The sequence below is a fragment of the Phragmites australis genome, chromosome 4, assembly GCF_958298935.1.
Source record: "Phragmites australis chromosome 4, lpPhrAust1.1, whole genome shotgun sequence".
NCBI classification, from domain to species: domain Eukaryota; kingdom Viridiplantae; phylum Streptophyta; class Magnoliopsida; order Poales; family Poaceae; genus Phragmites; species Phragmites australis.
In genome coordinates this window covers 3,058,728-3,085,155 of record NC_084924.1, presented here as the reverse complement: position 1 = coordinate 3,085,155, position 26,428 = coordinate 3,058,728, and the positions used below count along the sequence as shown (strand labels likewise).

The following is a 26,428-nucleotide window of genomic DNA, read 5'->3' as shown; positions in this document are numbered from 1 at the left end:
AGCGACTGTGTTTTAAGATCCAAACGTGTTATAAAAATAAATGGGTTATAGCAGATTTAAACGATCTTCATCATACGTCTTATAAGATCAAACGATCCACAATCAAAGTTGATCTTCATCTCCTCTCATCTCTTAATTGTTTGAAAACTTCCAATCAATTTAAAAATCTATAATTAATAAACGCTATCAGCATTAAAAAATATGAATACACTATTATTCCTTTCATACATAGGGTGCGTCTCAGCATTTTATTTTTCAATTATTTTCCTGTGATTTTTTTCACCCCCTTATAATATTATTGATTTCACGTGTAGAGAACATGTGTGTAGAACATATGCGTGATTGCTAGTAGGTATAAATAAAGTATGAATCCAATGGTTTCCTGCACATGTGCATTTTTACAATTGTAGTCTATAAACCTCCCTTCTTTTTTCTTTTTGCACTTTCCGCGATGGTTGGCTCTTGGCACTCACCATAATCTAGTGCCAATTTTCAAATGAAAATATGACTGGGACACTGGGAGTATCAATACAGAATGAAATAAATAATGCTGGACATGAACGGCACATAATGAAAGAACACATGGCATTACATCCTTTACAGGCTACAGACACAGGTTGGAGGGACCCAAGTCAGACTAACTTACATGATCACATGATTACATGAACATCCTAAATGAGCGCTGCTCACTCAACATTAGCTGCTACTATCGTTCCTAATGAGCTGCTCACTCACAGCGTGTGACTCAAAACGCAAATGAAACTAGCGTTCTGGCTTGAGGTCACGAGCAATGAATTGCCTCACAGCATCCTGATTTACATGAAAAATAAACCTCATGTCCTTTATCTGCAAGAAAAAATGGCAGCTAAGGATACTTAATAATGATATATGTCAGTAACATCTCAGTGAAATAACATGGGAAAAGGACAATTTTTTTCAAATAAAAAGGACAGCACACTACCACTGTAGTTTAACTTATCGAAATAGTGTTTGTTAAATGAGTATCTGCTTACGAATCACCACTGTATTCATGCATATAATTTGAAATGCTACACAAAGGCCAAAATAACATAATGGCAAGCAGTAAAGTACGAGCAGTTACGTTGTATCAGTAGACCATAAACTATATACTATAGAAGTAATGAATAGTAATAGCTTTTGAACTTTGATTACTCAAAGACTGAGAAGTGAAACACACTATATAGTTGTGTCAGAAGAAGAGGAATAGTTACAAAAAGGAACATTGATTGATCACCAAGTTACAAATTAATTTTAAAAGTGAAGGTTTTAACCAGAAATCAAAGAAAAAGAAAATATAAGCACCTCAATTAATGAGTCAGAGCTTAAGTTGATGCGTTTGCAGCTTGGTATTTCCTTGCTATTAACAAAGATTGGACATTTTCCAATGTTCTTAATATGGAAAGACCCATCTTCATCCATCTTGATAACCGCCTGATTATCAGAACAAAATGTGGATTAAAAATAACATACAGAGAATGGTACCAAAATATAAAAGGAACTGACTGAGCAAAACACGGTAAATATTATCATTTTTTAGGGCAGTGCGAGCCTTATATCTAAATGCCGTACTAAAGGGGAACAAGTATATGGTGTGGCCAGTAGGATGCAACCATAGGGTGTCATAATGTAAACAGAGAGCACTAACACCAAGTACTTTAAACAATTGTTTCTTTAATTAAAATGACATGATCAGAAGAAGTATTGCAAAAGTTATACTGCAAGTAACAATAGAAGCATCAAATGCCATGATTTCAGCAATTCCAAAACAAACTTGTGGTAAACTTAAACAGCTGGAAATATATATTTCACATTAGTCATAGCATTCAAAACAACAGTGTTAAGACCAGAAATTCCCCAGCTAAAAACACAAACACGTGATATTAAAATAAAAGAACCTAGATGGACACAGTTCATTGACTGACAGCCCCAAGTATTGCCAGCTGGATAAAGTTGACTGCTTGACTAATTCAAGCAAACCTCACAGCCTGCATGCTAAAATGTGTTGGCGCATGTTATACCGATATTTATCAATGCCATCAAGGTGGCATAGACCTACTGTAGCTGCCAATCAGATTAAGACCCACCAGAGGTACCTTTTTTTTTTTGCCTTAAACATAAGAGGTAATAAATTTAACCTCCCATTCTACAGGGCATATATGTTCTTATCTTCTTTTTTAACTCAAGTAGTCAAGTCCACAATTATTGGGCATTAGCCATTTCCTAAGAAAATATAATTGACATTTCTTGATACAGAATGGAATATTCAAGCAAGTACCTGTCGGCGAGATATTTTATTTGCCCTCCCCTCTTTTCCCAAATCAATGTCAACTTTTACATCTTCTGTCTCTCTTCCAAGAGTAACCTACATGAGCAAAGAAAAAAAATCAGACGATGGTGGCAAGATATTACACAAATATGCACTGCATACTTCATACATATACAAAAAAACAAGATGGTATGAATCTGTTCCTAATTAGGATCTCTCTCAGATCAGAACAAGTTCCAAAATGGAAATAAAATGGTGACTCTGGGTGTTATTCAGAAATTACCAGAAATATCTCAAATTCTATAAAAAATGTATGTATCTGTATTTGTAAGTGACTGAGTGTTAGTGCAATACGACTGCAACTGTCTGGAACAAGATATAGACACGAAAACTGTGCACTCTTGAGTTGATCAATTTAGCTGAAAAATATTGCTTGAATTTACCTCAGGATCCTTTATGTAGTATTTCAAGTGCAATCCATAGATAACTGCAAAGGCACCATGAGACAGGATAGCTCTGTTCATATAAGACCGAGCACCCTGCTCCAATCTTATCAATGATTTCCTGCTTTCCGGTTGCTGAAATCTGGTAACTGATCATTCAAAACAAAACAAAAAAGAAATAAGATTTCCTTGTACATAGTAGGCACATGCAGAACTGTAGTTTGAATATAACAAGGTATAAGATACAAGTTTCTATAATGTAACACCTCAATGTTGTTTGCATTAAAATTATCATTAAGAGGAAAATGCTCACATGTATGTAGTATAGCAAGTGCACATATAACTTGTTTTAAAAAAATCCACATATTACTACACCCAATCTTTCATCTTTCATTACTATAAGAACAATTCTTCTTGTTCCACTATATGAATATATACCTCTTAAACCTCTCAGACAACCAATGCCCTATACCCTTACAATAGCTAATTTCGTCTCTAATGACTCTGGCCTATCAGCATAAGCAGTAAAGCCTTCAGACAACTCTGTCATCACAGCACTACTGACGCTAAACTTTTTTTAAAAAAAAATATGTCTCTATACAATATTTGAATATATCATATCTTGAACAGCATTCACATTGATGTATTACACGGACATTTACCTTCAGGATGTATCAAATCAGAGTCTTGATCCCACGGGATTAGATCCTGGTCAAGAATCTGCAAATGGACATGGTAAGTGACTAGTCAGAAATGTCATGGTGAAGAGATTCCAGTAGCTGAGCTAAAAGATATATACCAAAGCTTCTAGATCATAGTAGTTTGGAACATTGTTTTCATTGTCAGAGCATTCTTCTGCTTGAGCTGGTGTTGGCACAGTTGCAACGGGGTCTTGAATACCCAAATCTGGCAGTGCATTTGATGGCATACAGTTCTGTAAAGCAGCCTCATCACCTAATTCTGGTCGACTATCATGTGAGTTGTATTGCATCTGATCAGGAACTTGAACTGAATTTTGCAAAGTCAAACCATGAGTGCTATCAAAACTCTCACGTTGTCCTAAGCTACAAGGTGATCCTTCACCAAATCCTGCAGCGCTAAAAGAGGGCAAAGCTAGCATGCACGTGGTTGCATTATTTGTGTCAATGTTACCAGTCAAAAAGACTGCTTCTGTTGAAGGGCCTTCCGACGGCTTAGCTCCTAGGACGCCACCTTTATTAAGTGCCACTGAACCTTCTTTTTGTTCTGAAGTGGATGGGCTAAGCTTCATTGTTTGTGATGAAGGTTGGACATTTGCCATATCTTCCCCCTTTATTAGGGCTATGTCACTTGCTTTGGAATGTTCAGCATTTGATGGAGGGCTGGTTGCAGGGGAGACCGGACAGATAGTATTCTCGGACTTCTGGCCAAAAGTAGAAGTACAGCATTCAAGGGGATACTCGCCATGCGTAACAACATCGTCATTGCAAGGGATTTCAGGATCTTCTGTATTCAATTTGCACTCAACATACCGACCAGGACAGGGCACTTCTAATGAAGTAGGAACCAAGATTATACCAGAAACATCTACTACATTACTTTTCACATGGTCAGGATCTATGTGATCACAGGACAAATTGACCTCATTGGGGTGCGCCAGATCTTGCATGATTGATCTCACCCCAGGAACAAATTTGGAGGCAGGATCATCTAAATCCTCTTGATTTGCCTCGCTTGGAGAATTCAAAAAAATTTCACCATTCAGGATATCAAATTCTTCACCGTTACTGAAAAATGGAAAATCTATGAAATCACTTTCTGTTGTGCAAATCCCACCATCTAAATTTGCTTGAAACATGAGAGGGTCCCTGTTTTCTGACTTCATTTTCTTATCATCAACACGAGTGAGTGTACCTCTTTCCTGAACCTCGCTCCAGATTGCACCACCAGGTGCTTGAGAACCCTCAGGTTGACCAATCACTTGGAGAGAGATAGGTTCTTGCACACTTCCATTGAAATGGCTGTGTTCAACTCTAACTTGGTTAGGGATCACCAACGCCTTTGATTCTGCCACTCCATTACCACATTGATTGCTGTCCAATTGCTGAAATTGCATAGAATCCTGAAAACCTGTGATACCCTTAAGAGAAACATTGTTCCCTTCACTACTCCCATGATTCTTTGCTGCGTAGGCATGATGTTCATATATTTGATCTACATCTGAGTAGCCATACGGGACGTTATTGGTGGCATCCCCATCTCTTACCATGCTCTCAGTATGCTTTGCATGGAAAGTATGTCCATTCATTTCAGGATACACATGTCCACCATTGTAGCTTGCACCCACATGGCCATAACGACTCACTGAACTCAGCCCTGGTTCAATATTATTAATGACATGATGGCCTTGCGAAAGCTTAGCTAGGTCTCCACAGACACACTCGCTGCCAGTAGCTATACATGAACAAGGGGCAATAAGAAATCCAAGGTCAGCAGTGTTACATGGATCATTGCAGATTCTCTTTCTCATTGCATAATATAGATTCTTTACACTGTCTATTTTCCGCTTCTGAAATGAAAAATCTTTTGCTTTTGAGTTGAAAAGTTTATGTGCCTTGGCCGGATCGTAAGTGGAAAGTTCATTCTCATACTCAGCCATCCGAGAAGAAGCTTGTGTTGAAATCTCTGGGTCATATAGCAATGAATTCCAATGATCCTGTATTTCTTGAAGAGTGAATTTACGGGAAAAACATACAGCTCCTTTCGCTAAGGACTCCAATGAGGCACCAGTCTACAAGTATGACAAGGACCAGTTAGCACTTAGCATGAAATAGAGAACTAGTAGTAAATTCATATATATCCAAATGTTAGAGCAGCTTTCCACACTTTGTGGGTTGGTACACAGTGTTGGCTTCACAAAATCACAAGCCCCCGCTTATTAGGGCTACAAGGTCAATATATGGTGACCTATGAGATAAAATAACAAAATTTCCTATAATATTTTTTAGGGGGGAAATTGCTTATAATAAGATGAAACTAAGGCAAATATGTGACCGTTCATGATAAAGTTATGTGTGAAATAGGGAAAGGAACCATTTTGATTAGATTAGGCTGTTGATTCACTCGTAAGTAGCGCAGAGCATTGCCTTAAGAAAACTCGGAGCACTGGCTGCTAACATCAGTTTCCAATAATTTTGCAAGTGGCAATCAATATGGAAAAACAAATCCTTAGCTACAATAACAAAACATTCAACCCATCGTAGTTGGATGCATCGAAGTAAGTTTAGAAAACCATGCACCCAGACCACCCTAACCACGCCAACCCATTGCTAAATTTCTAAGAAAACAAAACTTTCGGCATTTTCAAGATTTCTCTTCCCCAGCGTAGCAGCAGAATTGCACAAAGAAATTCAGGACCCCCAGGGGAAAAATCAATCTAAATTCAGGACCCCCGGGGGGGGGGGAGATCAATCTTTCTTAAAAACCAGGTGAACTCATGCCAATCAGAATAAAGGCCAGCGATTTTCCAGAGCAGGAGGATTTAAGTTCTTTCTCTTTCGTATGAAGAGGGTCGATTCTGACTACCCGGTAAAACCAAAAGCCCTCGAGTTCCATCGTGCTTCAGCAGCAAGAACCCGAGAGAACAACAATTGAACAATTCAATTGACGTATCGAGACGAACAGTATTAACTCCTCCAATTGCGATTGGGGGTACACGGGGGTAGGGGCGGTGGGTTACCTCAACGGCGTTCTTGAGGAGGATGTCATCCTCGACAGGCCAGTTCGCCGAGGTCGTCGACGCCGAGAGGGCGCCCATGCCGGCGCCGCCGCCGCCTCGAAGGGGGGTTGTGCAGGAGGGGAAAGGGGCGGCGGGAGCTGGAAGGCGTGTGTGGTTTAGGGTTTAGAGGAGAAAGGAGAAGAAGGGAAGAGCCGGGGCTCCGACAAGGCCAGCCGGGGGGACCCGCTATGGGGTTCCGGGGCGGGGTAGAAGACCCAGCCCGGAACTCGACCTCACAATCCGGCAATACTCTAATCCAATTTTGGAGGCAACACGGGATCTAAAGAATGACAGAAATAAATTTTGTTACGTGGATACTAATAAGGCTGTTGCTATATTAGAGGCAACTGAAATTTTACCTCAGTTCAGTCGATCCCCCACCATTAAATATATGTATGCCATCTCGCCGCACTAACATCTCCGTTTTAAAGCCCTCCGTCCTAGCATCAGCTCATTAGCCGTCCTCCGCCGCCCACCTCCTTCACCGGACCGATCTCCCTTACCCAGTAGTTCTTCTAAACCCGTCAACGAAGGAAACCCCTCAAATCAACCTCTCCCTTAACCCTTGCCGGTGGCCGCCGTTCTTTGTCATATAAGACATTGATCTTATTTTCGGATGTCTGATAATTACAAAGTGTGTACTAATAATTATATGAGAATCTATTAAGCAATAAACAAGCTTTTGATTTGCTAGCCCAAAATATCTGAAGCTTTAGTATTATCTTTTTTAAAGCAAATCCAGGGAAAAGAGTCCCACCTTATTTCATTCGAGATGCTTGATGCTCTATTATTATCAATGATGAATGACCAATTTTATTGTCAGATATCGACCAGACCCTTCTTAAGTGGCCGCATCTCGTGTCATTTTCCGCATGAAAGCAAGTGTAGCATCACCCCTTGCATCAAAGTTATTGCATGTCTATTCATTTCCCCTTTTGCTCTTTTCTCACTCTTCTATAAAAGTTTGCCCCGTGAGCTTTGACAGTGGTTCCACCATGCTGCAATGGTGAATTTTATATTCGAACACTACATTTAAAAAAAAAAAACACTACATTTTTCAGATAGAGAGAATTTCGAACTTGCGGTTTCAAAATTTGGAATATAAGGTAACTGAATCTCTCCTGTTCAAAGTGAAATTTCTTTAGAAACCTAACTTTCTAACTTGAAAGTAAGTTCCAGTGTCGAAATATTCTAACAGAGCGAACAGTCTTGCAGTTTGGTGGTGTACCTCTATGGATGAAGTGGACCGGTTAGGGTTCGAGTCTTTGATCTCGTACCCTATCAAATAGCCTCCGAAGAAGGCTCCGGGAAGAGATCTGATTTAAAAATATATATATTCTAATGGAATGTTGAAATTCTTAGGTGCATTCTCTAGATTTTTTTTTTACTTAGAATCACAAAACCCAAGCTGATGGCATTTAGATCTTTGGGGTGAAAGTTCAAATTAGGGAGCATGAAGTCTACATTGGGCTATGAGATGCAGAATGTAAAAGGGTCAACGGCAATAGGAAAAGTTAGTGCCCGTTGCAACTTGTACTGTCATTTTTCTCCTTTCTTATGGAATTCTATCCTTTTTATTCTGATGTATAGGTTTTATGTACATAAAAGATACTTACAAATTTAGAAATGGTGTCATGTGATATACGTTAGTTCTACTTTTGAATTAAACACTAAAAAGTCCATTAAAAAGGGTTAACTTTGATTTAACTAAAAATCTATTTATTTTAGTTTTACATCGTGATAATCTAGTCGAGTCTATATAATTCTTCCTAATAAATTATAGATTATAAGAATTTATGGTACAATTTAATTTTTATCATTAACTTTATAATGTGACAGTTTGCTTTTACTTTACTTTTAAGGTTAGAATCATAATCAGAATAAAAACACAAATAGAATTTAATCAAACCGGATCAAATCCCGAGCAGGACTGTGAGCCAGACCCGACCACACCAGCGCGTCAACTCATCTGATCCCGATCGAACCATAAAAACAAATGGGAAGAAGAAAATAAATAAACCAAATAAAAATACGCGCGACGAAGAACACAGCAGAACACCGCACCGCACCGCACCGATCCAAGCCAAGCCAACCCCCTCGGGGACGGCCTACGCGAGATCCAACCCGAGCCCCAACGCCGTGGGCGAGGCCGACCAGATCCACCTCCTCGGGCGGCGCGGATGGCGGCGGCATCGGCGGCTGTGAGGATGCTCCCCGACGGCGGCGCCGACGACGAGGAGCGGTGGCTCGCCGAGGGCATCGCCGGCGTCCAGCAGAACGCCTTCTACATGCACCGCGCCCTCGTAAGCCCCCGCGGAACCCAAAACCCCCACCTCCTCCCAACCGCCGCTTCCTCGGTCTGGCCCCAACCGTGCAATTCGCGTGTAGGATTCGAACAACCTCAAGGACGCGCTCAAGTACTCGGCGCAGATGCTCTCCGAGCTGCGCACCTCACGGCTCTCGCCGCACAAGTACTACGAGCTCTGTGAGTATTGTGGACTCAGGGGCTACTGGGTGTGTCGAATTCTGGGAGTGGGATCGGTTGGGGTTTGACGGGATTCATTTGTTGGGCTGCAGATATGAGGGCGTTTGATGAGATGCGGAAGCTGGAGATGTTCTTCAGGGAGGAGACCCGGCGCGGCAGCTGCTCCGTCGTCGATCTGTACGAGCTTGTGCAGCATGCTGGCAACGTCTTGCCGAGACTGTGAGGCTCCTGGCCCCATTTTCATATACGCACTTCTCATTGCAATATAAATACTAGCGAGGAAAAGAAGCACATGTCCCTATTCAGTACTCAGAACTATGAGATTGTTTGCTCAACTTGATAGCCCAACTTGTGAGTGGCTCTTTGCTGTGCCGAAAATACTAGTTTGAATAAAGTGCATATGTTGCTGAGGCAACATGAATGAAGTAAACTTACTGCTAATCTATCCAGTATCAACTCTTGAACTCAGTACATCATGATCATGTCAGATTGTCACTAATGATTTCTGTTGTAGTTGTTACATGCCCATGTGCCAAAATGCGTTTTTTCCAAGGATATCACATACTGCAGTATCTTAGGATAGTTCCCAGGACTGTTTGTTAATAAGACTTCATCCTAGAATGCTCACAGTGAACCTCCCTGACTTCTCTAGAATATAACCATTCATAATGGAGTTGTGAGTGGAGTGGGCCACTAAAATCTTTTTTTATTAATTTATAATCCAAACGAGGAAACCTAGATTTCCTTTTTCCCACTTCAGTTCATTAGTTGATAAGAGAATGTGCAAGGATATGTCACAACAGGATCTCCTCAATGGTACTTCAGTTTGCACTGAGATTAACTTGTATGCATATGAATCAAGCTGGATCTGCTGCTTTTTTTTATCTTTCAGTTAAGGTCCACATAAATCATGATGTGATTACGACCAATAATATCCTACTTGATTGGATTTTGACATGGGCTTCAGTTTAAACTAAAACAAGACAGCAACACTTGGAAATTCTTTCACACTCACATCCATGCCTTTAATAGTACTTGATTAATGGAGAACACTTTTTCAAATTTCCCTGTATATTTCATCAAAGTTAAATACACTGAATTTTGATCTACTGTAATCAATCTTAGGTTTTTAGCCTCATTGAGCCCTTATCTGTAGATGTTGGCACTGCCATTGATTAATTCATAATATTATTTTTTTAACTTGCAGCATTGTATAAGCATGATGTTACATTCATGGTAGAGTTCTACGTTGACCATGATTGCAAGCATTATTCCAGTTTACCTGTTTGCTATTTCACTGTAATCAACTTGTATAAAATCATTACATCTGACGGATCAGTTGCTAATCATGTTTGCAAGTGTACTTTTGTTATGATTTTGAACATTTATGAAACTTATTAAAAGCAATTTTCTCTAGGAGATATGATTCATGAAAAGCTGCATCTGATTTGGTGTTGTTACATGCCAGCTATCTCCTGTGCACAGTAGGATCTGTGTACATTAAATCAAAGGAGGCCCCTGTTAAAGATGTTCTTAAAGATCTCGTCGAAATGTGTCGAGGCATTCAACAACCTCTTCATGGGCTTTTCCTAAGAAGTTACCTTTCTCAAATAAGCCGAGACAAACTGCCTGATATTGGTTCTGAGTACGAAGGGTACTGTACTTTTGCCATGCTATGTCTAAATCCAGTTAATTTTGATTTAAGTTTCAGTAGTATCTTAACGGTGATGATATCTCCCTCAGTTATACTAATTCTAGGACACCATGAATTAGCTTATTCTATGACGCCTATACACAATTGTGTACTATGTTTTTTATTAAATGAATGCACTATGGGAGTTACTAAAAATAGTAATTATATTATTTTCACTGACACAAAAAATTGTAACAGCTAATAGATTTAGCATTAAAGATGAACCAGGTGTTTCATTTGGTTATGTAAATACTATGGTGATGTTTCATTTGGTTATGTAAATATTATATTATAACTATCTCCAATGGGCAGTGCTAGTTAGTGCTTGACCATCGATCAGACTCTGTGTAGTTAGTTGTATTTATTTTAGCTGGGAGTTGGGGCATGCAGAACGTAACAAGGTGTCCCAGTAGTATATAACGCTTCAAATGTATACAGTTCTTTTATTATGTAATGGTCTCTTTGTCATTATGTTTTGCAATTTTAATCATGCAGGGATGCTGAAAGCATTAATGATGCAGTTGAATTTGTTCTTCAGAATTTCATTGAAATGAACAAACTCTGGGTCCGGATGCAGCATCAGGTTTGTAGCAGGCTCGTAACCTAAGGCGGAACCTGCCTTCATTTCTTTCCTTTTTATCATAATACAATATGAATAACATAAGTGACTAAAGCCATTCATCTGGTTAGACCATCCTAGCTTAAAGCAGAAATGATTTGTCTGATCTGCAGGGGCCTGTGCGGGAGAAGGAAAAGCGGGGGAAGGAAAGGAATGAATTGCGTGATCTGGTAATTCAATGACATCTACATATTCTACTCAACTATACTCTTTGAGTCATTTCAATGACATTATTTTTTATTTTATTCTAGGTAGGCAAAAACCTTCATGTTCTAAGCCAGATTGAGGGTGTTGATCTTGATATGTACAAAGAAACTGTTCTTCCAAGGATATTAGAACAGGTTTGCAATCAGATGTATTGATGTCAAATGATTATGATACCTTCTTGATTCTAGTGGAAACTGAACTAGTGACATCGTGGCAGGTGGTTAACTGTAAGGATGACCTTGCACAATTCTACCTGATGGACTGCATAATCCAAGTCTTTCCAGACGAATACCATTTACAGACATTGGAAACATTATCGAGTGCATTTCCCCAGCTACAGGTCGGCAACTTTATTTTTTTAGCTTGATCCCTTCTTTAATTGCCAGTGTGAATTCCCCATTGTAATGCGTCATACTGGCACATTTAGTTGATTCTGTCAACCAAGGACTTTACTTGCGCATTACCGTTGTGCTTGATTGATTTGCTTTGCCTGCCTTTTTGTTATAGAAATTAAATGATAATTTTGTAATTTGTACGACTTAAATGAAGCAATTACATATGACTGCAATCAGGAGCCCATAAAATAAGCCCACACATACTTGAATTATGTACTGGCGGTATGTCTTTGGCATTCCTTTTTGGGTTCTTGGGCAAAACGCTTTGGCTTGTAACAACAAACTTAATTATGAGGATTACCTTGTTGTTGTACTATGGTAGTATAGTATTTTTAGATGAACTATGGTAGCATAATTAGATGATGGAAATATGATAGAGTTAACCACCTGCCACGATAAGGGTGGCAACGGGTCGGGTCGGAACTGGGTGGAGCAAGAACGAACCTGACCTTAAACCCAAATCTTCAAACTCGACCGGCCTTGAAATCAATAACGGGTGTAAAACTACGCCCGCCCCCGACCCCGGCGGGGACCCGAGAACTTCTTTGAGCCGCGACTTGCGAGACATCTCATCTCGGCTTCGCCACTGACCCGCCGTCGCCACCGCCGGGGCCATGACTCCCTCCCGTCCTCCACCGACGCGGGTGCTTCCTTGCCCTCTGGCTCCGCCTTGCCCGCCGCGTAGGCAGCGCTCTCTGACGTGCGGATCCGGAGACGGCGGTGAAGGTGGCGTCGGCGACGCGTGAGACCATGGGTAGAGGGAGGTCGAGGTGGGAGGCGGAGGGGCAATGTCAGAGGAGACAACGATGACTGGGCTTTGGCCGGGTATGCGAAGAACTATATGGTGGCTGTATATGGTGGCTGTCAGAGTATTGAGTAAGAGGACATCCTAGCTAACAAGTCCCACGAGGGATGTTGGCGACCGGCGGGGGAATTTTTTTGAACCCTGGCCCATCGCACGACCAGCCCTTGGCTCGCACGACTAGCGCGAGGTTTGCGCGACTAGCCTCCTTGCGATATAATATGGTCCCACGACCAGCCCTTGTTGGTCGCGGGACACCCATACCTAACATGTCTAATCGCATTTATTGATGTCTACTAAAATGTTTTCCTTCTTGAAGAACCTCCTGCAGCAAACAAAGTTATGGTCGGCGTAGATAGGCAGTGCCCTGTCCCGTAGCATTAATTGCTACGGAGTGGGGTGTTGCGGACCGACTTGCGCCACGCTACGGATGGGACAGGATCTGCAGAATGACCAGGCAAGTGGATGATTTTGCAGGTAGACTCGTGGAGCGCAGGGACGGAACGGTTTGGCAGACGAACTTGCAGCGTATAGTGATGGGACAGGCCGGGCGACCGGGGGAGGCAAGTGCGACGGCGTTCCACTGATGGGATGGGCATGCAGAGCTTTCAGAGCAAGTTGGGTTCACCCGGTTTTCCATGATGACAATCCAAGAGTAGAATATCTGACCAGGCATGAATCTGCTAAGCAAGTTGGGTTCACCCAGCTCTCCATGATGACGATCCAAGAGTAGAATATCTGGTTAGGCATGAGTTTGCTAAGCAGGACTCATTTCTAAGTTCTCATCTCTATTATATAAAGAGAGGAGGACCCAATTTGTAAAGGGACGGAGGAGGAATCGTGAAAACTCATCTGTAACCAGTTCACAAACTCCGATAACAAAATACACATGACGTAGGGTTGTTATCCTTAGGGAGACCTAAGCCTGGATAATCCCTGTGTTCTTGAGTTCATCACAAACACATACACACCGCAAGCGTTGTTCACGCGTTCATCGACCGGTACGCCCCGGAATCATTGTTAGGAACTAACCCCCGACAGTTGGCGCGCTAGGTAGGGGGTGCGCGTTTCTGCGTTTTGGTAAGTGTTGAAAATTAGATTGGGCTACCTATGGTTTGATCCATGGTAACCGCTGAGTCCTGTTCCGAGGACCCCGGTTAACGCGAGATGTTCGTCATGGGATACTATCCAGATGAGTCTGGTGTACTCCAAGAGTGGGATACTGAATCGGAGTCCGAGGGCTCCGAGGCTCATCAGGAAGTTTGCATGACAATTCATGCAATGGGGGCAGTGGAGGCTCACGCATTCCGGGTGCCGGCGATGATTCCTAGGCCACGCACCCAGAGGGGAACTAGACCGGCGCCGGACACGGGGACGCTTTGGCACATCCCCAACCACCACAACGTCGCCCAGAGGAGCTGCCGCAGAGGACCCGGTCTTTGGCAGTGGTGTCACTAAGGCCGTCACGCCGCATGAATGCCGGGGGCTCCCCCCCTCACGATATGTCACCACTTCGCGCTCGGTAGCTCGACTACAAGGCAATGACGCCTGCACAGAATCTGTAGACCGTGCGAATGCTTCTTAGCCACCCACCGGTAGAAATACCGGAGGGTTCGCCAATTGTGTCATGGTTGCGTGACCTCGCCCTCCTGGTTGAGACCACCCGACACCAAACTACGGCGGCAAACACCACGTTCGTCATTAGGACTGGTGGAGGTCACAATCGCCAAGAATCGCGGCATGCCCCATGGCAGGAAAAATTTTGTCGTCCCTCGGTAACGGGGAGCGCTTGAAGACCCCCCGCCGTGTCAGGACAGTCAACCCTCTGACATGCACGACTCTTTGCGCCAACGCGACCTCGGCGGCGTGATCCAGAGCCAGGTGGCCACGCGATAGCGGGAGGACCGTGCCCGACGCGAGCAGGAAAAAGGCAAGCAGCTCTACCACTCGTCTCCCCCATGCAAGGAGGTGTTAGATTTCTCCATCCTATCTCCAAGACCGTGTTACCGCCGTCTCTCTCCCTGAGCACGTGTTGTCGCCCATCAACAGGTGACTCCCCGTTACGGAACAAGGTGCAACGCTCTATCAGCTCGACTGTGAGAGGTACGCTAGCCGGACAAATTTTGACCGGTCCTAGACGAAAAGTATGATGGTTCGACCAACCCCGAGGAGTTCCTGTAGATCTACACTACTATGGTGTAGGCCGTGGGAGGCTACAGGAAGGTCATGGTCAATTACTTTTCTACCGCCTTGACCGGTTTAGCCCGGTCTTGGCTTATAAACCTCCCACGTGAGTCGGTTTGCTCCTGAGAAGATCTGTGCGACTAGTTTGTCGCCAACTTCTAAGGGACCTATGCCTGACCTGGGGTCGAGAACGACCTGCACCAAGTCAGACAGCGACAAGGTGAATCGTTGCGAGACTTCATACGGCGCTTCACTGAGCGTCGAAACACCATTCCAAGGATCATAGGTGAATCCATGGTCATGGCATTCAAGAGAGGGGTCAGAGATTCAACCAAGTGCAAACTCTGAATACTATGAAGCTGGATTCATTTTGGGAATTTACATGTATTACTATTTATTTTCATGAAGAAGTGAAGTCATTTCTAAATTTATTTTGCAGCCAAATGTTGATATCAAAACAGTGCTCTCTCAACTTATGGACAGATTGTCAAACCATGCTGCCTCAAGTCCTGAAGTAAGCATTCCCTGGATCACTTGATCAAGGCAAATTTTGGATGTGCCTGACATTAATGAATTGTGCAGGTATTGCCAGAGTTCTTGCAAGTTGAAGCTTTTGCGAAATTCAGCAATGCCATTGGAAAGGTAAAACTCTACCTGCTGCTTATTAGTGACCAGTCATATAATATGCATTTGATGGAAGGTGAAAACTTTGAATATTGATGACACACTGCGATATAACGGCACCCTTCATTTGTTTATTCAGTGCCCAAATTATATAGCTGTTTTAGTCTGTGGCTCTGGGAAAAACAAAGCAGCTGAGTTTTGGTCTTTTGGCAGGTGATAGAAGCCCAACCTGACATGTCGGTTGTTGGAACAGTAACTCTATATGTATCACTTCTGACATTTACTCTCCGTGTGCATCCAGATCGGCTTGATTATGTTGACCAAGTGCTGGTAAGTTTTCTTATTTATATGTAACTTGTAGACAATCAAATGATTTATGTCACTTATCACAGAGTCTGTTTGCTAACTCTACAAAGCCGTTTCAGTTGTACTATAGCTGATAGTATGTCAATGATGTAAATTCATCAATCATCTCATGTATATTGAACCTTCCAGCTCATGCTATATTTATTATTGAACAGGGTGCATGTGTCAAGATACTTTCAGGCAAGGCAAAACTTGAAGATAGCAGGGCAACAAAGCAAATTGTTGCACTTCTTAGTGCTCCCCTGGAAAAATATAGCAATATTGTTACTGCATTAGAACTTTCAAACTATCCTCGGGTTATGGACTATCTAGATAATGCTACAACCAAAGTGATGGCTTTGGTAATAATTCAAAGCATAATGAAGAACACGACTTGCATATCTACTTCTGATAAGGTAATATTTCATATTATGATGTTGCTCTGCCAATTACTAAACAACTCATAGAGTGGCGTGTGGCCCTGTGTTGTCGTTTCTTGCAGATTGAGGCACTATTCGTTTTAATTAAGGGGCTTATCAAAGACATGGATGGGGCTCAAGATGATGAGGTGAGACCATATACTTTGTTGTAGAAGTTTATTTTGACTGGTCGATTATCTTCTTTCTGCTACTCAGTGCTGTCATTCTGGTTCAGCTAGATCAGCACGAAACATTCAGATTTCATTTTCTCATCACCTTTGCTCAAACTGTAACTATGTTAATTTTATTGGTTTAGCTTGATGAAGAGGATTTTAAGGAGGAACAGAATTCCGTAGCACGTCTTATTCACATGCTGCACAATGATGATCATGAGGAGATGCTGAAGGTACATTTGTTATTCTACTGATGTTGATGAAAGTATGCAACATTATATTGGTATCCATTACATTCTCCCCCATTTTTGGTTATTGCTATGCTTCTGTGCTACAGATCCAATTTATGTATATGTATGTTGATATCTAGCGCTAGCCTTGCACCATTAAGGAGCTCTGAGCTAGTGCGTTGCCTTACTAATAAGGTTGCAAGACGAAAAATGGAACTTCAGTGTAAATTGGAACAACAAGATGGGTATTTTTGTATCAGCTTGCTTGGAACAATTTTTTTGTTGTTATTTTGTTATATCATTAGAGCAAATCATTCGATTTCCCATAGTAAGAAAAAAAGATCATTTGATGTTAGTTTCTGGCCATGAATCTCTGCTGCTTGGCACTTACCAATATCAGCAAGTTTGTGTTCAGCACTTCTTGTTTGAAAGTGCTAATAGCAATATGCTTCTTGTTCTTTCAGATCTTATGTACTGTTCAGAAGCATATACTTCTGGGAGGTCCCGAGCGTCTAACTTTCACTGTGCCTTCATTAGTATTCTCTGCTCTTAAGGTTTGTTCTACAACTCTTTGAACGTTGTATTATGATGTAAGGGGTTTTCAAATTTCAAAATATCTTGATGCTCAATGTTCATGTTCCTCAAAAATGTGAAATGTATATGATAGAAGGTTGTTTTCTAGTAGGCAATTGATTTCGTTCAGATTTTTACTCTCTATTAGACTATGGGTCCTTTTGCGTTTGTGCTTTATATTGCCTTTTCTCAAGACTATGTTAGTGAATAGATGCATAGTAGTATACATTATCCTCCTGAATTGAAGAAATATTTTCTTGATTCTGGCAAACCACTAATGGACTACATACTTTGTTGGACATTGGACCATGCAATTAGGAAGTCGATTTATTTCATTTTGTTGTACTAATTATTGTCAATTGAAGGATCTAATATGCGGATAACTTATCTTATCTGCAGTTGGTCAGACGATTACAAGGTCAAGATGGAGATGTCATTGGGGAGGATGTTCCTGCAACTCCTAAGAAAATATTCCAGATCTTGCATCAGGTTTTTTCATAGATTAATTTGCATGCATATAACTTTAGTTCCACTCTCAGAACAGACACAAACGCCATAGAATATTTTTAATTGCATTTAGTATAATTTCTCTGCATTGATTAACTCAAAGTTGTTGGCAAACTATGGTTAATAACCCGGTACACCTAATCTTAGATGCATATTGTAAAGACTCCATGCCATCTGTCCATATTCTTCTGCACAGTCATCATTGATGTCTCCATTTTTTTCAGACTATTGAAGCACTTTCTTGTGTCCCTTCCCCAGAATTAGCTCTGAGACTATATCTGCAGTGTGCAGAGGTATAGCTGTAACAATCGATTGTTTATTTTCACAATTCTTCCTTTTTTTTGAGACAACACAATTCTTCCTATTTTATGATTGCTACTCTTAATTCAGGCTGCCAATGATTGTGATTTGGAACCGGTTGCTTATGAGTTCTTTACTCAAGCATTCATACTATATGAAGAAGAAATTGCGGTATGATCCACTCCCGCCTCCTTCCGTCTGTGTACTGAGTGTATACGACCCATGTGCCTCCAATACTTGAGTTGTTCGATGCAACCCTGGGTTGTATCCTAATTTTCCTGTGATATACCTTTGTTGGGGCATTTGATTGCCTTTATATTCTGTTCTATTTCCCTTTATATATTTTTGTGCCACAAGCAGGATTCGAAGGCTCAAATAACTGCAATTCACCTAATAATTGGAACCCTTCAGCGGGTGAATATATTTGGGGTGGAAAATAGAGATACCCTCACTCATAAGACAACAGGGGTAATTATTTATTGCTTTAATGTTGCCTTCTCAAACCCTGTTATTGCATGGAATCAGTTTGCTTCTGGCCAAGTGTTAGTCTCTCAGGTAAATAACATTGCTACTGTTGTGTGCAGTACTCAGCAAAGCTTCTGAAGAAGCCCGATCAATGCCGAGCAGTCTATGCATGTTCTCATCTTTTCTGGACCGATGACCAAGATGGAATAATGGATGGTGAAAGGTAAGCCAATTGATCTACCTGGTGTAAACATGCTGTTGTACTGGATCTCATGGTCCTGCTGTCCATCTTTTCGTTTTTAGGCATGCACATAGATTGCTAGCACATTACTTGCTAATGCAACTGAGATAAGTCATAAGTGTCTATCATAATGCCATGGACTCTTGTCCAGTCAAACTAATTGCATGATGTCATGGGCTCATGCCTCATAGCCGTCCAAGCTAACTGAATGTTATCTTTGGATTTCTATCTACTTATGGTAACTAAAGGTTGTATATAGACAATAACTTTAGAACTCCTGTTGAATCTTATCTTAGATATTATGAGGTTACTGACTTCCTGATTGATACTTTGTTCTAGGGTCCTCCTTTGTTTAAAGCGTGCCTTGAGAATTGCAAATGCTGCTCAACTGATGTCTAACGCGGCCAGGGGAAGCAGTGGATCTGTTACTCTATTTATCGAAATTTTGAACAAGTAAAACTGAGAACTAGATTTGTTATGTTTTCTGGTGCACATACAATTTCTGCCATTGTAAGCTTCGTACTTTCACCATTTCAGGTACTTGTACTTCTTTGAGAAAGGAATTCCACAGATCACAAATACTGTGATCCAAGATTTGATTGAATTAATTAGGACTGAGAAGCAAAGTGACAATACTGTAGCTGATCCATCCGCAGAGGCCTTCTTTGCCAGCACTTTACGGTACATTGAATTTCAGAAGCAGAAAGGTGGAAGCATAGGCGAAAAGTATGAGCAAATAAAGACAGCATGATTGTTCATGAGTCGGAACATATTCGGCACCGAGACAGGTTTTGATTTTGTTGAGAGAATTGAGTCGTTTTTGGGCAAAGTTCAGCGAAATAGAACCCGTCGGTTCAGCTTCCTCGGACCAAAACATGTTTATATGGGCTGTTATTTGCAAGTCTCACGGTCAAAGCAGATGCTTTTCCGTTGGCAGCATTTTCGGGTTTAGTCAGGTGGCAATAAGCTTTATCCTCTGGGGAGCCCAGGTCTGTACAGGTTAACTTGTGTACTAGTTCTACCTTTGTGTTATTGTTGTATATTTCCCCCCATTTCGCAGAACACATGATTTTTTAGGTTCCTGTAACACTCGGAGTACATATCTTTATATCTCTGACTGGATATTAATGATTGGTTCATAGTCATTAATTAGTGATGAACAACTTGAACAATGTGGGCAGCTGTTCGTTGACATATTACTTATTACCCATTTCTTGGGAGTGTGCGCCCAACATCGTTTCACGAGTTCTTGCTGAGAACAGTCTTGACACAAGCACGCGTGGCCTTTTGGTCGTTTCATATTTTCGAGGGTTTGCTACATCCTGCTTGAACTACATGTGATATTGACTAAGGATACATTTCTGCAGAGTGCATAAGCCTTGCTGTTTTTTTCTCTTCTTCTAAGCACTCCACTGCTGCTTATACTATAGAACCACAAAAACGAAAGGAAAAGAATTCAGCTCCAGTTTCAGGTGTTTATGATAGACTAGTTAGAAGATCGATAAAACATCTCTTTAATAAACATCTCTTTAATCTCCAGGTGCGCATCAAGTAATTCAAAGAATTACAGTTCGCAGATGTTTGCAGCAGCCAAAAGAAAACAGCGACAATTTTGTATCAAAGGAGAAATCTGGAAGAATATCAAATGTTTTGTCAGAATCAAGTTCTCATTATAATTCGAGTAACAACAGATGCTACAATGTTGACAAATGACCAACCATGTTCCCTATCAATGTATAAACAACAATGTATAAGCTACAAATGTGATGTTGCAAGACGAACCCTTTCCATGTATTCATTTCAATAGATGCAGCTTTGTCAGAAGTCGGCCAATTCTTATTGCCAATCCAGGTCAAAAAATGCCACTTTCGACTCCCCAGTCCTTTGCTGTATGTGTGGTAACTTTGGACTGATCTCGAATTTGCCATCTTTTGGAGATTATGTCCTCTCCTTTTGGCAGCAATCTCCAAAAGATGGCAAATGCAAAAAATGGACTCCCACCATTATCCAAACTCAATGCCTAATTGCCAAATTTCTTGAATAGGATTTGGTGATGAACTGTTCTCATCTTTCATCTCAATGACTATGGTGTCAGAGTTAATGATCACCCTACATGGTCCAAGGTACTCTCCATTAACAAGGTCACAATTTTCATACAGACCTTCAGCTGGTGGCATGTTCAACATGCAAGGATTTGGGAGTATGATCCGGTTCCTTTCACGAAGGCAGTCTTGGTTAACCATTACCACAAGGCGGTGTTTCCTCCCTAGTAATTCAGAGACGTATTCCATATCACCCATAGCTAACGCATGGCGGACGCGACTGGAAGAAACCTGTCCTTTATCGCTTGAATTTATAGTGGCTGCTACTCCATTATGAGATCTTTTTGCTGTGTCCATGACAGCCCGTACAATGAATGCGCTTAAACCAAATTCCTCACATAGTTTCACTAACTCAGCTGCATCACCAGATGCTTTGTAGCCAAATCTGTAGTTTTCACCTGTCATTGTACAAGAACAAATATATTATTGAAGGGGCATGATAGTGCAGCACAACACTGAACCTGCAAGAGAAAATAACATGTCTGTACCTGCTACAACACCATTTATTCTAAGATCCTTTGATAACCTCTCAACAAATTGACTTGGAGTCAGGTACCTGACCTTTGAAAACTTGACTTGGTATTCAAGAGGTACCACATTCCTACAATATGGAGCCCAAGAGGAAAGGACTCGCTTCCGATCACATTGAGCAACTATAGGAAGCCTGTACAAAAGGAAATAGTCATGATTTACGACATGTAAGGCCCTCCTTATTTGAGGTTAACAATTCCCAAGGAAAAATCTCAAAAGGGAAGTTATGAAAAGTTTCATGTAGGCTCACCTATACGTCCAGCCAAGCACTTCAGCCATTCCCACAAAAGAAAGAAGAAATGGCGTCCCAGCTTTAGAAGCATGCATTGCCAATTCCCGATGCCCAATGTGAAGGGCATCAAACTTTCCCAGGGCAACTATGCCACCTAAAATGTGGATGGAATATCAGTAAAATTTATGCATGAGGACATAAAGGTATTAGCAAAATTCTTGATAAGTAAAAGTGTGCAACAGAATCTCATAACTAGAAAAAACAAAAGAACATGTGATTTAGCTAGATAATGACAGTGAGAAGATAGGGACACATTAGGAATGCTCAACTGCAAGCAGCAACAAGTGTAACAATGGAAAGTGGTAAACAGATAGTGCAACTTTCACTACAGAAACCTAGAACTTTGAACAAGTGGTTGCCTTTTCCTTCGACTTCTTTATTATATTTAATTTGTACTGTATGCACTGTATCCTTGGCCTATCTAATGTATAGATATGTTATTATGCTATACCAACATAGTTTTCTACACTTATGCTTCCAGTATGGACCAGCTTGCGCATATTGAGATCTACACGAAAAAGAGAAAAATATATTGCAACAAGAATCTAAGATTTTCTAAACCTAGTTTATGACCGGGGGTGTAAAGCTGTCAAGTTGGTACTTTTGCACTACATAGGGCCCAAAATATGCATAATTCATCGATCCAGGTGGTTGAATCCAAAACTGGCAGGCACCAGCCAACAAAAGTACCACATGCTAATGCATAGACCATAGCTAATGAATAATTCCACTGCTTCAGTGGTCTTCCTGAGAATGTTTCTACAAATCTTAAACAGCGTGTTTTACTTATTTTTAGGGCTAAATCTGTAAGTTTTGTTCTACTTCGATGGGCTGGGAACTGTATAACTCAGTATCAGTGAGATATATGTTCTATGGGCTGGGAAGAGTACAACTGACAAAAATCAACCCTGGACCCACACTCAAGTTGTTGGAAGTCAGAACCAACACCCACAAGACCTCATTTGTTTCTTTTGTTCATGCTGAATCAGAGATGCTCCTTCATGATAACAAGTTTCTTACCCAGGCGGCTACGGCGCAGCAACAAGCACCTCTAGAAGCCCACACAAACTTGAAGTACTCAACTCCAACCTCAAACGTGTTACGATCAGCATCAGGGCTCCAACAGCAACACTAAGCAATGGTTCACTTGAGGACATGTACCGCATAAAAGAGGTTGAGTGTAAGTGATATGAAGGGCACTTCACATGATACTTGTGGGCTTTTGAAGGAGACAATTAGAGGAAGAGATGTTGGTGATTGACAAATCTATCATGGGAATGAGGGATGGATCATGGATGCTTGGGAACCAGTGTTACCAGGACTCGTGAGTCCTTTTTTTTTTTTTGTCGCGTTGACATGCACCGGACTCGTCTCCGGTGAGTCCAAGTAGCTAACTAGGGAGGGAGATGGAGGAGTGAGCCTAGGGAGGTGGCCAGCAGCGGATAAGGGCACTGGAGAGATCAGGTGGGCATGGGCTACCCGTTTTGCTAGTCGGAGGTGCGAGATGATGGCCGACGGTAGCGACCTACGGCGCCGAGGCGTTGGGGAAGAAGAAAGAACAGCGAGGGGGAGAACGAGCGGCGGCAGCTGCTGCTGCGTGCATAAGTCAGGAGCAGAGGAGGGGTTAGGGTACGTCAAGGTCTCTAGATGAGCTGGATGGGCCAGCAGGCCAACACATGGAAGCCCATCTTATCTTTTCTTTATTTTCTTTCCTTTCTCCCCTTTTTTATCCTGTGATGGATCTGTATTCAGCGTGGGTATTTCAATATGTTAGTTGTTGTGGCTCTCATTAGCGGTCTACTTTGTGGAAACAAGCGTAAATTTCAATTTTAAAATTAAAAATGATATATATTAGACGAATCCCCAAATCCTATATTCTAAAGTTTGCCAACTCGGACACCTGCACCCGAGTCAGACTCTGACACCCGCACCCGTGTCCTGGTAACACTGTTGGGAACGGGTTGTGGAGTCACGAAGATGGTTACAGGATGAGTTGGACTTTTGGATGGCCTGTAATCTTTTTTGAAGTACCCAAAACTCTAAAATTGGCCTTTATATAAAGTAGGAGGGCTACATGGTTTAATCGCTTTAATCCTGGCCTCATGTAAGAATTTAAATATGTGCAGAATTTTTCTAGCAAATCATAGTGTGTGTCTACTGTCTTTAATTATGGATGGGCAGTTACTGAGCTGCCAGCAGAACAGTTTGGCATGCAATAACCACCTTCCAGAGGTGCATGATTTCGATTCTATTTGCAAATGAAAGTCGCAATATGGAACTTAAAAGTTGTAAAACAATGTCCATATAGAACTTACCGAGCACACAATCTTGATCTTCTCCACAGTCTATTAGGAGCTTATCGTTGACTAAATCGCCATTGTTCAGTCTGACCCCTGAATAACCAGATGAACTGAAGGCCTTGAGAGAGTTCCTACTCTGTCCCTTCTTCATGTCTAGAAGCCTGTTTTGACTGAAGTAGCATAAGTGAATCATCAAAATCTCAAAGCTAACAAAGATTTAAAACTAATGATGGTTAATTTTAAATTACCAAGTCCAAGGTATGTACTAATGTCTAATGTACACAAAAGAATATTCTCACTTCGATAGGAATCTTTGCATGCCTACAACTGATAAGTCTAAGTTGTTGATTGGTTCATTAGTTGTTCTTGTTCCCAAACTCCAATTGTGCATCATGAATCATATAGGAAATTTAAATTCATATATTTTAAGTGATAACTAATCCTTAGGGTTACCTAAGTTGCTTCAGTAAACAAAATGGGAATCGTAAAACCTTACATGGAGCACACGCAAATATGGTGGCTCTATATTTAAACCACTTCGACCCCATTTCCCTTTGGTTGACCTAACGTGCAAAAGGAGCCTAGCTTGGCCGATAGGCCCTAGGCAATAAAACCTCCTAGATCAGCGTGATTTGATAGCAGCACTACAACTCTCTTTACCTAATCGCACAAACATAACATAATGTTTACTACATCATTAAACTGCAACCTCCCATCACAGCCTCACAGGATCATATTGTGCATGAAACAAGCTAACTTCAACCCCCTACATTTACTCCAAAATTCTAGTTCTAGCCCTTCAACTACTAGAAACTCAATGCACAGAAATTCGTCGCCTTTGAAAAACTTCAGTATGGCTTATGAACCCTTGTAACAAGCCACAAAGAATTTAACCCTCAAACTTCACCAGCCTTCTGGCCCCGAAGGCTCAGAGATCCCAAGCTTCTCATCATGTTCCATACAGATAGAAATGCTCTAGCACGACTGCAAATACGAGGGCGTCCCCGACTGTCCCCGACGCTCAATGGAACAGTCTTTTCGTCGAACAACTAGCGAGCGCAGGGCAGTAAGGTGCAATCTCAGTATCTCACGCTGACAGCGACACGGAGGAAAAGGAGGCAGCTCATCACCTGAAGCGCCGCGCGGGCGGCAGGAGGGAGCGGAGGAGAGGCCGCCGCTGGGGCGCCGGGGACGGGGCTCGGCAGCGCCCCTCTCCATCCCACCACGCGCGGGGGGCGCCTGTTTCTTTTGCGGGCCGCGTCGTCGTCTTCGCCGCGCTTGCTGGCTGGCGGGTGGCGGCTGCCTCTCCGGCCGCTGCCCGTCAGATGAGGTGCGTGCCGCAGCCTCGGGTCAGAACGGGCGCGTCCGAGGCGCGAGCTGGTTCCAACGCGCCAGGCAACGACGGAGCGAGAGCATTTGAGTTGGTCCGAGAGAGTCTGCCATGTCAAACCGAGGCCCTAGTCATGGCACCTTGAGTAAGACAAATTTGACAAAGTTACAAACATGGTTGGCTTTTAACCAAAGCTAGAGAAAGATTCATATCCAACTAACCGTGATTCAGAAGTCAATAAAGTGTGTCAAGTTCTCCTTAGGCTCACTAAACTGTGGTGACAATCTTGATCGCCAACCTAGGCAAGTTAGGTTAAAAAAAAATATTTATGGTAATAGTTGGAAACCTTAGGGCTTGTGTTGATCAATGGGGATTGGTCGAGGGTCGAGGTCTGATCCTATTTTTCACCAGGATAGAATCTAAGTGTGCAACAAAATTCATCTTGCTTTGAAAATGTATTTGGATAAGGTCTGAGATTAGAATTTTCCTATCCAAACCCTAGCATTTCTAGAGAGTAATTATTATTATCACCTTAGCCCAAGAACGACGGGGACAAAAACGCATGTCGCTCATCCTCGTGACCTCGCCCTTGCCTTGCCTCCCCCTCCCGCCCCCACTCGATCCATCCCAACTCCTCGTCCTCCCTGACTCTTTCGCCCTTCTCCATCATGCTCCTCTTGTCGGTGACAATCTATTATTGTCACCTAGGGTTCCACTCCTATTTCTTCTTATAGCATCTAGGCGAATTAGATTTGATTTCTTATACTATAAATCAATATCTCTTCCTCCTCTGGTTGATGTCGACCATCATGATTTGGATTGTTTCTTCATGTATTGGCAATAATTCCTTAGTTTTCTTGGATAGATTGTTCCTTTGCTTGCATAAATACAAACTATTTTTCTGCTGGATTGATTTCTTCCTTGTTTGGCTGCTTGGATGTAATCATTTGGAATGTTATGTGCTGTTTTCTGTGATTTTTTTGTTTTTACTCGAATTTCCTAAAATCATCTTTTGATTCATAATTTGCAAGAGAAAATTGTCCCACCCAATCCAAGCAACTGCAAGTTAATCCAAATATAGCCAGGGATTTAGAAAGGGATTATGTGGTGGGAGTAGATTCACC

At 41.8% G+C, this 26,428-nt stretch overlaps 3 protein-coding genes across 3 annotated transcripts; 1 reads left to right on the top strand and 2 right to left on the bottom strand.

Annotated features, from left to right (window-relative positions):
• Positions 1–422: 422 nt before the first annotated feature.
• On the bottom strand, positions 423–6,706 carry LOC133915234 (uncharacterized). Its single transcript, XM_062358313.1, has 7 exons — positions 6,449–6,706; positions 3,530–5,500; positions 3,393–3,450; positions 2,731–2,879; positions 2,297–2,383; positions 1,324–1,452; positions 423–846 (listed from the first exon to the last, which is right to left on the bottom strand). The coding sequence occupies exons 1-7, from the start codon at positions 6,524–6,526 to the stop codon at positions 763–765; spliced, it is 2,556 nt and encodes an 851-aa protein (XP_062214297.1). The 5' UTR covers positions 6,527–6,706; the 3' UTR covers positions 423–762.
• A 1,790-nt stretch (positions 6,707–8,496) lies between these two features.
• LOC133915233 (vacuolar protein sorting-associated protein 35B-like) lies at positions 8,497–19,921 on the top strand. The gene is made up of 22 exons (XM_062358312.1): positions 8,497–8,790; positions 8,876–8,972; positions 9,065–9,191; positions 10,441–10,626; positions 11,161–11,248; positions 11,398–11,454; positions 11,536–11,625; positions 11,709–11,831; positions 15,312–15,386; positions 15,455–15,514; positions 15,710–15,826; positions 16,018–16,257; positions 16,344–16,409; positions 16,577–16,666; positions 17,128–17,217; positions 17,636–17,725; positions 17,968–18,036; positions 18,134–18,214; positions 18,404–18,511; positions 18,628–18,731; positions 19,089–19,202; positions 19,287–19,921. The coding sequence occupies exons 1-22, from the start codon at positions 8,668–8,670 to the stop codon at positions 19,498–19,500; spliced, it is 2,409 nt and encodes an 802-aa protein (XP_062214296.1). The 5' UTR covers positions 8,497–8,667; the 3' UTR covers positions 19,501–19,921.
• Positions 19,922–20,380: 459 nt separating this feature from the next.
• On the bottom strand, positions 20,381–25,971 carry LOC133914007 (FAD synthetase, chloroplastic-like). Its single transcript, XM_062357173.1, has 6 exons — positions 25,887–25,971; positions 25,105–25,288; positions 23,990–24,144; positions 21,633–21,768; positions 21,340–21,515; positions 20,381–21,249 (listed from the first exon to the last, which is right to left on the bottom strand). The coding sequence occupies exons 1-6, from the start codon at positions 25,969–25,971 to the stop codon at positions 20,753–20,755; spliced, it is 1,233 nt and encodes a 410-aa protein (XP_062213157.1). The 3' UTR covers positions 20,381–20,752.
• Between the last annotated feature and the right edge of the window lie 457 nt (positions 25,972–26,428).